Consider the following 14,732-nt stretch of genomic DNA (forward strand, 5'->3'; position numbering starts at 1 on the left):
CCTCATGATCTCTCTGCCTCAGCCTCCCAAAGTGCTGGGATTACAGGTGTGAGCCACCATGCCTGGCGATGCCTGGCTAATTTTTGTATTTTCAGTAGAGACGGGGTTTTACCGTATTGGCCAGGTGGCTCTGAAACTCCTGACCTCAAGTGATCTGCCCGCCTTGGCCTCCCAAAGTGTTGGGATTACAGGCATGATCCACCACGCCTGGACTTTTCCTTTCTTCTTCTTTTTTTTTTTTTTTTGAGATGGAGTCTCACTGTCGCCCAGGCTGGAGCACAGTGGTGTGATCTCGGCTCACTGCAACCTCTGCCTCCAGGGTTCAAGCAATTCTCCTGCCTCAGCCTCCTGGGTAGCTGGGATTACAGGCGTGTGCCACCACACCCAACTAATTTTTGTATTTTTAGTGAAGACGGGGTTTCACCATGTTCAGGCTGGTCTTGAACTCCTGACCTCGTGATCCTCCCACCTCAGCCTCCCAAAATGCTGGGATTACAGGCGTGAGCCACTGTGCCTGGCCTTTTTTTTTTTTTGTAGAGACAAGAATTCACTTTGTTGCCCAGGCTGTTCTCAAATTCCTGGCATCAAGCGATCTTCCTGCCTTGGCCTCCCAAAGTGCCAGGATTATAGGCGTGAGCCACCATGCTTGGCCCAAGACCCCCAGGTCTACAAAAAACAAAAAACTAGGCTGGGCACGGCAATTCACACCTGTAATCCCAGCACTTTGGGAGGCCAAGGCAGGCAGATCACCCGAGGACAGGAGTTCAAGATCAGCCTGGCCAGTATGGTAAAACCCCATCTCTACTAAAAATACAAAAAATTAGGCAGGCGTGGTGGTACATGCCTCTCGTCCCAGCTACTTGGGAGGCTGAGGTGGGAGAATCACTTGAGCCCAGGAGTTTGAGACTCAAGTGAGCCATGATCACACCACTGCACTCCAGCCTGGGTGACACAGCCAGACCCCATCTCTAAAAAAGAAAAAGAAGTTGAAGGGGGTTAAGAGCAAACAGGGAAGGGAGAAATTGGGGATGTGAATATAAGCAACTTTTTGGAATTTAGTTATAAAGGGAAGCAAAGAAATGACACAATAGCTGGAAGGGGAATGTGGCACCAAGAAAAGACTATTTTTTCTCACTCTGTTGCCCAGGCTGGAGTACAATGGCACGATCATGGCTCACTGCAACCTCCGCCTCCAGGGTTCAAGCAATTCTCCCGCCTCAGAGTCCTGAGTCGCTGGAACTACAGATGCACACCACCATGCCTAATTTTTCTACTTCTAGTAGAGATGAGGTTTCACCATGTTGGTCAGACTGGTCTTGAACTCCTGACCTCGGATGATCTGCCCGCCTTGGCTTCCCAAAGTGCTGGGATTACAAGCATGAGCTACTGTGCCCAGCCTTTTTTATTTTTTTGAGATAGAGTTTTGCTGTTGTTGCCCAGGCTGGAGTGCAATGGCATGATCCTGGCTCACTGCAACCTCAGCCTCCCAGGTTCAAGTGATTCTCCTGCCTCAGCCTCCTGAGTAGCTGGGATTACAGGCGCCTGCCACCATGCCCAGCTAACTTTTGTATTTTTAGTAGATATGGGGTTTCACCACGTTGGCCAGGCTGGTCTCAAACTCCTGACCTCAAGTGATCCACCTGCCTCAGCCTCCCAAAGTGTTGGGATTACAGGTGTGAGCCACCACGCCTGGCTTTTTTTTTTTTTTTTTTTTTTTTTTTGAGACAGGGTATTATTATGTCAGCAAGGCTGGAGTGCAGTGGCACTATCATGGCTCACTGCAGCCTTGACCTCCCCAGGTTTGTGATCCTTCCACCTCAGCCTCCAGAGTAGCTGGAAATACAGGCATGCGCCACCACACCCAGCTAATTTTTTACTTTTTGGAAAGATGGGGTTTCACCGTGTTGCTCAGGCTGGTCTCACACTCCTGGGCTCAAGCGATCCTCCCACCTTAGCCTCCCAAAGTGCTGGGATTACAGGCATGAACCACCGTGCCCAGCAAGAAAAGATTTTTTTCCAAGATAGAAGACCAAGTGAGATCCTCACTTACGCTTCTCTTCATCTCTCCTTTTTTTTTTTTGAGACGGAGTCTCGCTCTGTTGCCCAGTCTGCAATGCAGTGGCACAATCTCAGCTCACTGCAATGTCTGCTTCCCAGGTTCAAGAAATTCTCCCACCTCAGCCTCCCGAGTAATTGGGATTACAGGCTTGTGCCACAACACCTGGCTAATTTTTGTATTTTTAGTAGAGACGGGGTTTCACCATGTTGGCCAGGCAGGTCTCGAACTCCTGACCTCAGATGATCCGCCTGCCTTGGCCTCCCAAAGTGCTGGGATTACAGGTGTGAGCCACCACACCTGGCCCTCATCTCTCCTCTTGCTTGACAAACCTACACAGCCTTTTTGACCTGCCTCCTCAAACCCAGAAATATTTTTGCAAAGCTCTATTCCCCAGAGGATTCTGAGCTGTAGGAGGTGAAAGCCAGGGTCCTTTGTTCCTACTTTCTTTGTTCCGACTTTCTGCTCTGTGGCTTTCATCTGGGGCAATGAGTTGGGCTGCCCTTTGGCAGGGCTCAGGACCAGGGTGTGAAATTCTAGAGCAGAAAGAACAAAGTTAGATATTTCAAAATATCATCCTGCTCCTTTTATTTCAGGCCCTTGATCCACTTGGATGCCCCTTTCTTTTTTTATTTATTTTTTATTTTTGACAGAGTCTCGCTCTGTCGCCCAGGCTGCAATGGTGCGATCTCAGCTCCCTGCAACCTCCACCTCCCAGGTTCAAGCAATTCTCCTGCCTCAGCCTCCCAAGTAGCTGGGATTACAGGCGCCTGCCAGCACACCCAGCTAACTTTTTGTATTTTTTTTAGTAGAGATGGGGTTTTGCCATGTTGGCCAGGCTGGTCTCGAACTCCTGACCTCAGGTGATCCACCCACCTCAGCCTCCCAAAGTGCTGGGATTACAGACGTGAGCCACCGCATCTGACCTGTAGATGAACCTTTCTAAACAGGGCCCGCACTGGGCTGTGGGACTCCCTGCCTTCTGCAGGTTTGGTGGGGCAGATACCTTTCTCCACCCTAGGACTGTATTTGTTTTCAAGTAGTCTGGCCAAAGCAATATTCCCTAAACTTTAGGCATTCTTGGATCCCTTTATGAGTTTTGCTATTTTGGCATGCTACATGTAAGTTTTGCTTAATGTTTTTATGTAAAGCATCTTCCTCCTTTTACTTCTTTTATTGTGATAAAATTCATATAAAATTGACCGTTTTGAAGTGTACCATTCAGTGACTTTTATTACAATGTTGCAAAACTATCACCACTATAGTGCCAATTTCTCATCAGCCCAAAAGGAAGCCCCCTTGTGTTTACACACACACACACACACACACTTTGTCCTCCCATCCCTTGGTAACCTAATCTGTTTTTTGTTTTTGTTTTGAGACAGAGTCTCACTTTGTCATCCAGGCTGGAGTGCAGTGGCTCACTGCAACCTCCACCTCTCCGGTTCAAGTGATTTTCCTGCTTCAGCCTCCCAAGTAGCTGGGATTACAGGCGTCTGCCATCATGCTTGGCTAATTTTTGTATTTTTAGTAGAAATAGGGTTTCACCATGTTGGCGGCCAGGTTGGTGTCGAACTCCTGACCTCAGGTGACCCACCTGCCTTGGCCTCCCAAAGTGCTGGGATTACAGGTGTGAGCCACTGTGCCCGGCTGGATTTTAAAATTTTCTTTTTTTTTGAGACAGAGTCTGGCTCTGGAGTGCCGTGGTGTGATGCTGGCTCACTGCATCCTCTGCCTCCCAGGTTCATGCGATTCTCCTGTCCCAGTCTCAGGAGTAACTCGGACTGTAGGGCACGTGCCACCAAGCCCAGCTAATTTTTTTTTTTTCCTTTGAGACAGAGTCTCACTCTGTCGCCCAGATTGGAGTGCAGTGGTGTGATCTCGGCTCACTGTAACCTCCACCTCCCAGGTTCAAGTGATTCTCCTACCTCAGCCTCCATGAGTAGCTGAGACTACAGGCATGCGCCACCACAACCGGCTAATTTTTTTGTATTTTGGTAGGGATGGGGTTTCACCATGTTGGCCAGGTTGGTCTCGAACTCCTGAGCTCAGGCAATCCGCCCACCTCAGCCTCCCAAAGTGCTAGGCTTACAGGCACCCGACACCGCGTCCGGCCAATTTTTGGTATTTTTAGTAGAGACATGGTTTCACCTTGTTGGTCAGGATGGCCTTTTAACTCCTGACCTCGTGATAGGCCCGCCTCGACCTCTCAAAGTGCTGGGATTACAAGCGTGAGCCACCACGCCTGGCCCCAGGAAATCTGGATTTTTAATGTGGTATCTCCAAATTCTGAAACTTTGGCAACTAATGCAATTTTTAGAAGACTGTGGGCCAGGCAGACTGCATTCTATGGAGGTAGAAAAGGAGGCCTGAGGCCGGGCTCGGTGGCTCACGCCTGTAATCCCAGCACTTTGGGAGGCCGAGGCGGGCAGATCACGAGATTAGGAGTTTGAGACCAGCCTGGCCAACATGGTGAAACCCCATCTTTACTAAAAATATAAAAATTAGCCGGGCGTGGTGGCAGCGCCTGTAGTCCCAGCTACTCGGGAGGCTGAGGCAGAAGAATCGTTTGAACCCGCGAGGTGGAGGTTGCAGTGAGCCGAGATCGTGCCCCTGCACGCCAGCCTGGGCGGCAGAGCGCGACTGTCTCAAAAACAAACAAACAAACAAACAAAAAATTAGCCGGGCGTGGTGGCACATGCCTGTAATCCAGCTACTTGGGAGGCTGAGGCAGGAGAGTCGCTTGAACCCAGGAGGCGGAGGTTGAGGTGAGCCGAGATCACGCCATTGCACTCCAGCCTGGGCAACAAGAGCGAAACTCCGTCTCAAAAAAAAAAAAAAAAAAGAAAGAAAAAGAAAAAAGAAAGAAAAGAAAAGGAGGCCTGAGCCCGGCGCGGTGGCTCACGCCTGTAATCCCACGTTTGGGAGGCTGAGGTGGGAGGACTGCTTGAGCCCGGAAGCTCGAGGTTGCAGTGAGCCATCATCGCGCCACTGCACTCCAGCCTGGGTGACAAGAGCGAGACCCCGTGTTTAAAAATAAGTAAAAAAAAAAAAAAAGGCCTGTAACAGAGACGCGACTCTCCAAAATGCCACACAGGCAAGTGGGGGCCGCACAGCCCATGGTTTCCAGAAAGCTTCTCTTGGGAATGTAAAATAACACTTACCCTGGGACTTCTAGTTTCTAAACCTCCTGAGCCCTGAAGACGGACCAAGTGCAAAGTCCCCGACCCCATACACCGTCCTCCGCTCCCTCCGCACCACACCCTTCATTCCCTGAGCACCGCGGTTCCTCCGTCTCCGGGACTTCGCCCTCCGTTACCTGGATGGCCTGCAAGGCCATTACCCGCCACTCCACCCTATCTGGGCCATGTCGGCTGCAAGCTTGGCTTCCACTCCGCACTCCCGGAGAGCCACGCGCAGACCCTCCTCCACGGCCCCATCACACCCTCCCAAGATAGGCAGCTTAGGCTTGCGTCCCCTGCCGACACCCAGCACCGAGGGGCAGTCCCCGAGGCCACGCAGACCTCCCCAACCCACACGCAGAGACCGACCCAGGGAACCGCGGGAGCCAGCCCCGCGCTGGGGCAGTGGCAGACCCAAGGCGCGAGGCGCGCATGCGTAGCGCGGCCTTTATTGCGTCACTGCGAGTCCAGAGCGCACGGCTGGATCATGAGCACGCCCCCGCTGGCGCCTGCGCGCTTGCGCATCTTCCTCTGCCCGGCGCGCGCCGCAGCCGTCGGGATCACCTCGGGGTTGAGCTTCTTCTCCAGCAAGTGCATGCGCGCCATGGTCTCAGTCAGCATGTCTATGAGCAGTTCCTGCTGCAGCTTCAGGTAGTTGTTCTCCTCCAGCAACACTTGGCTTTTGGTCCGCTGCACCTGCGCCTTCCAGCCCCAGGCGGTCCGCGAGAGTAGCGGCGACCGCGTCCTCGCCAGCTGACTCTCAGTGGTCCACCGCCCGCCGCGGAACACGAAGGCCTGGTTGCTGAGGCGCATGCGCGGCGCGCCGTAGGCGAGGCCCAGCTCGGCCTGGCGCGTGTTGTGGTCCAGCAGGTAGAAGGTGGACAGGGAGGGCATGCGGCGCAGCGGCGGCCGCCGTGGCGAGAAGGGCCGCGAGATGTGATCGGCCCAAAACTGCTGCAGCGTCTGCCACAGGCGGCTGGCATGGCTCGTAGCCGAGCACTCGAAGGTTGCCAGGGCGTGGACCTTGTAGGGCACGCAGGTGCTCGAAGGGGAGCCTCGGGAGCGCTGGCGACTCGTGCTGCGCTCTTGTCTCGGGAGCCCGGATGTCCAGAATGATGAAGGCGAGCCAGGGGGCGCTGCTGGGAGACAAGAGTCCGGGTGAGCAGCGTGCTTGGTACAGGCCGCCTCTCAAACCGCGAGGCCGGTGGACACGTCTTAGCCCTGCAGCTACGGCTGCGGCTGTGTCTCACCAGCTGCTGGCCACCGAGGAGCCCGTCGTTCCACGCTGCACAGGCAGCAGTCTCACCTAAACCATCTTCCCCAAAGACCACTGAGGATCAGGCCCTGGGATAGATATGCAGATGAAGGACGGGAGGAGGGCCTTGTTCTGAGTTGCAGCTGGAAGGGTGAGGGGTAGGGAATGGTAGCAAGACAAGTAAGTAGGTATTTGAAGGAGGAGTAGGACTTTGCCAGGTGGGTTGAGGATGGAAAATGGAGAACTTCTAGGCAGAGGGAAGAGCCGAGCAGGGCTTTCTTTTTCTTTTTTTTTTGATACTGAGTCTCGCTGTCGTTGCCCGAGCTGGAGTGCAATTGCGCGATCTTGGCTCACTGCAACCTCCACCTCCCGGGTTCCAGCAATTCTCCTGCCTCAGCCTCTTGAGTAGCTGAGATTACAGGCACCTGCCATCACCCCCACCTAATTTTTGTATTTTTAGTGAAGACGGGGTTTCACCATGTTGGCCAGGCTGGTCTCGAACTCCTGACCTCAGGTGATCCACCCAACTCGGCCTCCCAAAGTGCCGGGATTACAGGCATGAGTCACTGCGCCTGGCCTTTTTTTTTTTTTTTTGTATTTTTAGTAGAAATGGGGTTTCACCTTGTTGGCCAGGCTGGTCTTGAACTCCTGACCTCAGGTGATCTGCCCGCCTCAGCCTCCCAAAGTGCTGGGATTACAGGTGTGAGCCACTGTACCCGGCAGGGCAGGACTTTCATATTTCAGATGTGAACACGAGCTTGGATAGGATTGGTGCTGGGAAGAGCAGAAGAGGAAGCTGGGAAGGTGGACCAGTGCCCTATGTGAAGGTGCCCTACAGGCAGGCTCGGAAGCTTAGACTTCCTTTTGTGGGTAAGAGGGAACTGCTGAAGGATTAGAAAGCCGGGGTTAGATCTGGATTCTGAAAGCAATCTGGGAGGATATCTAACATAGCCAACAGCATTATTGCCCTCATCATTCAGTCATTTGATAGACTTGAACTAGCATCTGCTCTGTGCCAGACTCTGGTCTTGGGAAGGGGACCTGAAACAGCCTCTGCCTGCCCTCAAGATGCTCCTAATCCAGCTTGGAAGACAGATGCGTGTATAGACCACAGTCCAGTGTGTTCACTGACATCCTGGGGTGTGTGCCATGGGCTAGACCTATGCATAGGGCTCAAAGTATCAGGGATTGTGCACACTAAACATGACTTTTATTCCAAACAAACTGTGCCCTCAGGGAGTCCAAAGTCCAGATAACAGACAAGTCCCATTTTGCTCACTTCTCTCTGCACCCCCCCACCCCTGCCCAGTAAGTGCTGATTCTATTATGTGAAAAAGGGAGCTATGTCTTGTTTCTAATTCCTCTTCTGCCCTGTTTCTAATTCCTCTTCTGCCCATGGGCAGTGAGAAGGGAAAGAACTGGAGCGGGGTTCCCTCTGTTATGCCTTCGTTAATTCATAATACACTTATCCCTCACATATAGGTGGACAGAGGCTGGATGGTACATACCATCCCCAAGATCTGGTTCAGGGAGATGGTCTCTGGAAGCCCACATCCAGGCCCACCCTTGAGATTGTATCTTCTCGGAGGATGTTTCCCTGTTAGTCCTCACTGTATGTTGTGCCTCACCTGGAAGATGGGGTGGAGTTGCTGAGCTGCTGTCCCAGGGCTAGTCCCATCTCTGACCCACTCAGCTCTTGTCCACCTGCTATGACTCACAATGCCTCCAGGCCAGGCCACCCCAGGACAAGAAGGGGTGCTGACCGCTGAGCTGTCAGATAGACTCTGGGCTCCCCCCTGCATGCATTCAGTGCATCATTGAGCACCTACTGTGTTCTAGGAACAGTTCTAGGGAAGTAAAGAAGATATTCCCTCACTGAGCTGTCATTCTTGGCAGGGGAATGAAGGGAGTGATCATAAGCAGAGTCCAAGACAGGAATTTGTTCTAGGGGAACTAACAAGATAGTCTCTCAGGAAGCTAACAGAGCGTATCATGGGTCAGGTTCCCTAGAAGCAGAGCCTAAGCTGAGCATTCTTGTTCAAGTGAATTACTGGGGAAGTGCTCTCAGGAGAAGGGGGTGAGGGAAGCAAGACAGGGCGAGAAAAAGGCTAAGGCTGAGCCAGAGTGTGGTCTCACGTGGAGACTAGCTTCCGCTTGCTCTCATGGGGAACTCTGAGCACAAATGGCACCACAGTTAGGCCTCCTTAAAGCAAGGGAGCCCGTCTTTTGTACCCTCCTTCTACATGTCAGTTACTGGCCGGGGCAGCTGAGAGTTACCAACCAGCTCCTACAGCACCTATGGGACGGGTGCACCACCAGTGATAGGGATCTCAGTGGGGCGCCAGCTGAGGACGGAGGGAGGTAATAGGATAGATGATGAAAGGGCAGACTGGCCAACATGGCAAGACCCCATCTCTACAAAAACAAATTAGCTGGGCGTGGTGGCATGCGACTGTAGTCCCAGCTACTCAAGAGGCTGAGGTGGGAGGATCACCTGAGCCCAAGAGGTGACAGCTGCAGTGAGCAGTGATTGTGCCACTGCACTCCAGCATGGACGATAGAGACCCTGTGTTTTAAAAAAAAAAAAAAAAAAAGAGGGCCAGGCACGATGTTTCATGCCTGTAAATCCCAGCACTTTGGGAGGGAAAGGTGGGTGGATCACCTGAAGTCAGAAGCTCGAGAACTGCCTGACCAACATGGTGAAACTCCGTGTCTACTAAAAATAGAAACAATTAGCCGGGTGTGGTGGCGGGTGCCTGTAATCTCAGCTACTCAGGAGTCTGAGGCAGGAGAATTGCTTGAACCTGGGAGGCAGAGGTTGCAATGAGCGAAGATTGTGCCACTGCACTCCAACCTGGGCAACAAGAGCGAAACTCCATCTCAAAAAAAAAAAAGGAATGATTAAATGAATAAGAATATCCAGGCCGGGCGCGGTGGCTCACACCTGTAATCCCAGCACTTTGGGAGGCTGAGGCAGGCGGATCATGAGGTCAGGAGATCGAGATCATCCTGGCTAACATGGTGAAACCCCGTCTCTAATAAAAATACAAAAAATTGGCCGGGTGCAGTGGCTCACGCCTGTAATCCCAGCACCTTGGGAGGCCGAGGCAGGCAAATCACCTGAGGTTGGGAGTTTGAGACCAGCGTGACCAACATGGAGAAACACCATCTCTTCTCAAAATACAAAATTAGCCGGGCATGGTGGTGTATGCCTGTAATCCTAGCTACTTGGGAGGCTGAGGCAGGAGAATCGCTTGAACCCAGGAGGCAGAGGTTGCAGTTAGTCGAGATCACACCACTGTACTCCAGCCTGGGCGACAGAGCGAGACTCCGTCTCAAAAAAAAAAAAAAAAAAAAAAAACAACCCTAATTCTGATACGTACAGTGAAGAAAACAAACCAGGGAAATACAGAAAGTGATTTTGGGACAGGGTGAGGAGTAGGAAATAATTTAGATGTGGTGCTTGGTGAAGGCCCTTGACATTCTTGCTAAAACCTGAACAATAAGGAGACCCCAATCCCTTGAAGACCTGGGGGTAGAGGAGGGAAGTGGCTGGGCATGTTTGAAGGACACGTGCCACGTGTGCGGACAGTGGAAGGAAATGACGTCAGTCCTACCTACTAAGCCCACCCACCTGACTGCAAGGGACAGACCCAGATCCACAGGAGCTCACAAGCTGGGGCAGAGCCCGGTGGTGGTGCCACCTCCTAGGAAACTTCTGTAATAGTTTTATTGAGGTATAAGTGACAAAATCAACTACATTTATTTATTTATTTTTGAGACGGAGTCTCGCTCTGTCGCCCAGGCTGGAGTGCAGTGGCGCTACCTCAGCTCACTGCAACCTCCGCCTCCCAGGTTCACGCCATTCTCCTGCCTCAGCCTCTCAAGTAGCTGGGACTACAGGCGCCTGCCACCATGCCCGGCTAATTTTTTGTATTTTTTTTTTTAGTAGAGATGGGGTTTCACCGTGTTGGCCAGGATGGTCTCGATCTCCTGACCTCGTGATCCGCCCACCTCGGCCTCCCAAAGTGCTGGGATTACAGGTGTGAGCCACCGCGCCCGGCCAACTACATATATTTATAATGTATAATGTGAAGTATTTCGATAATTTGTTATGTGAAATCATTCCCAAAATCAAGATAATGTATCCATCTGGAGGTATCCATTACCTTTTTTTCTTTTTTTGAGAGGAGTCTCACTTTGTTGCCCAGACTGGAGTGCAGTGGTATGATCTTAGCTCACTGCAACCTCTGCCTCCTGGGTTCAAGTGATTCTCCTGTCTCAGCCTCCCAAGTAGCTGGGATTACAGGCGCCTGCCACCACACCCAGCTAATTTTTGTATTTTTAGTAGAGATGGGGTTTCACCATGTTCACCAGGCTGGTTTCAAACTCCTGGCCTCAAGTGATCCATCTGCCTCGGCCTCCCGAACTGCTGGAATTACAGGTGTGAGCCACCGCGCCCAGCCTCAGTATAGATTTTTTTTGGCATTGGCTTCTCGCCGCATAATTATTTTAAGATTTATCCATGTTGTTGCATTTATTAACAGTTCATTGCTTTTTATTGCTGAGTAGTATTTCATTGTATGGAAACACCACACAATTTGTTTTTCCATTCAGCTGTTGATGCACATTTCGGTTGTTTCCAGTTTGGGGGCTATTGCAAATAAAACTGCTCTGAACATTTTTGCTCATCTTTGTGTGGACATACGCTTTCATTTCTCTTAAGTAAACACCTAGGAATGGAATGACTGGGTCATATGGCAGGTGCATGTTTACCTTTTTATTAAGCCACTAACAGTGAGTGAAAGTTTCTGTTTCTCTGTATCCTGGCCAACAATTGGTTTGGTAAACCTTCATTTTTAAAAAATTCGCTTAATTAAAGGTGGTGGTGGCGTTTTTGAGACGGGGTCTTACCATGGTGCCTAGGCTGGTCTCAGACTCCTGGGCTCAAGGGATCCTCCCACCTGAGCCTCCCAAAGTGCTAGGATTACAGGCAGGAGCCACGGGGCCCAGCTAGTAAGCCTTTTTTTTTTTTTTTTTTCCGGCTCACTGCAAGCTCCACCTCCCGGGTTCACACCATTCTCCTTCCTTAGCCTCCTGAGTAGCTGGGACTACAGGCGCCCGCCACCACGCCCGGCTAATTTTTTTGTATTTTTAGTAGAGACGGGGTTTCACCCTGTTAGCCAGGATGGTCTTGATCTCCTGACCCCATGATCCACCCACCTCGGCCTCCCAAAGTGCTGAGATTACAGGCTTGAGCCACCGCGCCCGGCCAAGCCTTTTTAATTTTAGCCATAGTGGTAGCGTGTCTAAATTGTGGGGTTTTTGCTGTTGTTTTGTTGTTGTTTTACATTTTTAACAGCAAGCTCATCCTTAATAAATTTATTTTACTTATTTATTTATTTTTTGAGATGGAGTTTCACTTTTGTTGCCCAGGCTGGAGTGCAATAGCATGATCTCAGCTCACTGCAACCTTCACCTCCTGGGTTCAAGCAATTCTCCTGCCTCAGCCTCCTAAGTAAGTGGGATTACAGGCGTGTGCCACCACACCTGGCTAATTTTGTTTTTTTTGTTTGTTTTTTTTTTTTTACTAGAGACAGGGTTTTCACCATGTTGGCCCGGCCGGTCTTGAACTCCCGACCTCAAGTGATCCATTTGCCTCTACCTCCCAAAGTGCTGGGATTACAGGCTTGAGCCACTGTGCCCGGCCTTAATAAATCTATCTATTTATTTACTTATTTAAATTTTGGAGGCAGAGTCTCGCCCTGTCACCCAGGCTGGAGTGCAGTGGCACAACCTCGGCTCACTGCAACCTCCGCCTCCTGGGTTCAAGCGATTCTTCTGCCTCAGCCTCCTGAGTACTTGGGATTACAGGCACACGCCACCACATCCGGCTAATTTTTTTGTTTATTTGTGTTTTTTTTGAGATGGAGTTTCACTCTTGTTGCCCAGGCTGAAGTGCAGTGGCACAATCTTGGCTCACTGCAACGTCCACCTCAGCCTCCCGTGTAGCTGGGATTACAAGCATGTGCCACCATGCCTGGCTAATTTTGTATTTTTAGTAGAGACGGTGTTTCTCTATGTTGGTCAGGCTGGTCTTGAACTCCTGACCTCAGGTGATCTGCCCACCTCGGCCTCCCAAAGTGCTGGGATTACAGGCGTGAGCCACCGCGCCCAGCTTTTTTTTTTTTTTTTTTTTTTTTTTGAGATGGAGTTTTGCTCTTGTTGCCCAGGCTGGAGTGCAGTGGCGTGTTCTCGGCTCACTGAAACCTCTGCCTGCTGGGTTCAAGAGATATTCCTGCCTCAGCCTCCCAAGTAGCTGGGATTACAGGCACCTGCCACCACGCCCGGCTAATTTTTGTACTTTTAGTAGAGATGGGGTTTCACCATGTTGGCAAGGCTGGTCTCAAACTCCAGACTTCAGGTGATCCACCTGCCCTGGCCTCCCAAAGTGTTGGAATTATAGGTGTGAGCCACCACGCCCTGCCTAATATTTGTATTTTTAGTAGAGACAGGGTTTCACCATGTTTGCCAGGCTGGTCTCAAACTCCTGACCTCAGGTGATCTGTCTGCCTCGACCTCCCAGAATGCTGGGATTACAGGCGTGAGTCATCGTGCCCAGCCTCATCCTTAATAAATTGAGGTTTTAATTTGCATTTCTCTAACAGCCAATGCTATTAAGCATCTTTCCATGTGGGTATTTGTTATCTATTTTGATGAAGTGGTTGTTCAAGTCTTTTTTTTTTTTTTTTTTTTTTTTTTGAGACGGAGTCTCGCTCTGTCACCAGGCTGGAGTGCAATGGCTCAATCTTGGCTCACTGCAACCTCCACCTCCCGAGTTCAAGCGATTTTCCTGCCTCAGCCTCCCGCGTAGCTGGGATTACAGGCACGCGCCACCACACCCAGCTAATTTCTGTATTTTTAGTAGAGATGAGGTTTCACCATGTTGGCCAGGCTGGTCTTGAACTCCTGACTTCAAGTGATCTGCCTGCCTTGGCCTCCCAAAGTGCTGGGATTACAGGTGTGAGCCACCAAGCCCGGCCATCTTTTTTTTTTTTTTTTTTTAGTGGTTCAAGTCTTTTTGCCTATTTTAAAAATTGGACTGTTTGTCTTAATGATTGCAGTTTTTCTTGTTGTTGTTTTGAGACACGGTCTCACTGTTGCCCAGGCTGGAGTCTACTGGTGGTGTGATCATGGCTCACCACAGCCTTGACCTCCCCAGGCTCCGGTGATCCTCCCATGTAGCTGGGACTGCAGGGAGGCACCACCACACCCTGCTAACTTTTGTATTTTTTAGTGGAGATGGGCTTTTGCCATGTTGCAAAACTCCTGGGCTTGAACTCCTGGGCTCAAGCGTTGTGCCTGCCTCAGCCTCCCAAAGTACTGGGTTTACAGGCGTGAGCTACCATGCCTGCACAAATTGCAGTTTTTGTTTGTTTGTTTGTTTCTTTGAGACAGAGTTTTGCTCTTGTTGCCCAGGTTGGGGTGCAATGCGCAATCTCGGCTCACTGCAACGTCCGGCTCCAGGGTTCAAGCAATTCTCCTGCCTCAGCCTCCTGAGTAGCTGGGACTACAGGTGCCTGCCACCATGCCTGGCTAATTTTGTATTTTTAGTAGAGACAGGGTTTTGCCATATTGGTCAGGCTGGTCTTGAACTCCTGACCTCAGGTAATCCGTCTGCCTTGGCCTCCCAAAGGTCTGGGAATACAGGCATAAGCCACTGCACCCGGCCTGCAGTTTTTTTGTTTGTTTGTTTTTTGAGACATGCCACCATGCCCGGCTACTGCTCTGTCACCCAGGCTGGAGTGCAGTGGCATGATTTTGGCTCACTGCGACCTCCACCTCCCGGGTTCAGGCCATTCTCCTGCCTCAGCCTCCCAAATAGCTGGGACTACAGGCACGCGCCAACACGCCCGGCTAATTTTTTTGTATTTGCAGTAGAGACGGGGTTTCACCGTGTTAGTCAGGATGGTCTCGATCTCCTGACCTCGTGATCCACCCTCCTCGGCCTCCCAAAGTGCTGGGATTACAGGCGTGAGCCACCGCGCCCGGCCTGTGCTCTGTGTTCTTGTGCTTGGTCTGTTTATCGTTGCACCAATACTGTTGATACCTGGTAGTGTAAATCTTCCAATAATATTCTTTAAGATTGCTTCGGCTTTCTAGGTCCTTTGTATTTCCATATAAATTTTAGGATTTGATTGTCAGTGTTCACAAATAAACCCTCATGCTCACTGTTGAA

The 14,732-nt window shown here is 51.0% G+C and overlaps 2 protein-coding genes across 5 annotated transcripts in view; one reads left to right on the plus strand and one right to left on the minus strand.

Annotated features, from left to right (window-relative positions):
- Positions 1–5,694: 5,694 nt before the first annotated feature.
- Positions 5,695–9,062, minus strand: CBY3 (chibby family member 3). 2 transcript variants are annotated; one of them, XM_054684858.2, is made up of 2 exons: positions 8,002–9,062; positions 5,695–6,374 (listed from the first exon to the last, which is right to left on the minus strand). In XM_054684858.2, exons 1-2 carry the CDS (start codon positions 8,045–8,047, stop codon positions 5,695–5,697), a joined length of 726 nt encoding a protein of 241 aa, XP_054540833.1. In that variant the 5' UTR covers positions 8,048–9,062. The 2 variants fall into 2 exon arrangements, with proteins under 2 accessions (XP_054540833.1, XP_016809921.1); XM_016954432.2 differs by having other exon boundaries at positions 5,695–6,377.
- CANX (calnexin) overlaps positions 5,727–14,732 on the plus strand; it is a 51,988-nt gene continuing 42,982 nt past the window's right edge. Inside the window, exon 1 of one of the 3 annotated variants that reach the window (XM_054684856.2) lies at positions 5,727–5,889. The gene's annotated coding sequence lies outside the window, so the exon portion shown is untranslated. Of the gene's footprint in view, positions 6,397–14,732 lie in introns of all 3 variants that reach the window. The other 2 variants (XM_016954431.3, XM_063810992.1) reach the window with 2 other exon arrangements.

This window comes from Pan troglodytes, chromosome 4 (assembly GCF_028858775.2).
Source record: "Pan troglodytes isolate AG18354 chromosome 4, NHGRI_mPanTro3-v2.0_pri, whole genome shotgun sequence".
NCBI lineage: Eukaryota > Metazoa > Chordata > Mammalia > Primates > Hominidae > Pan > Pan troglodytes.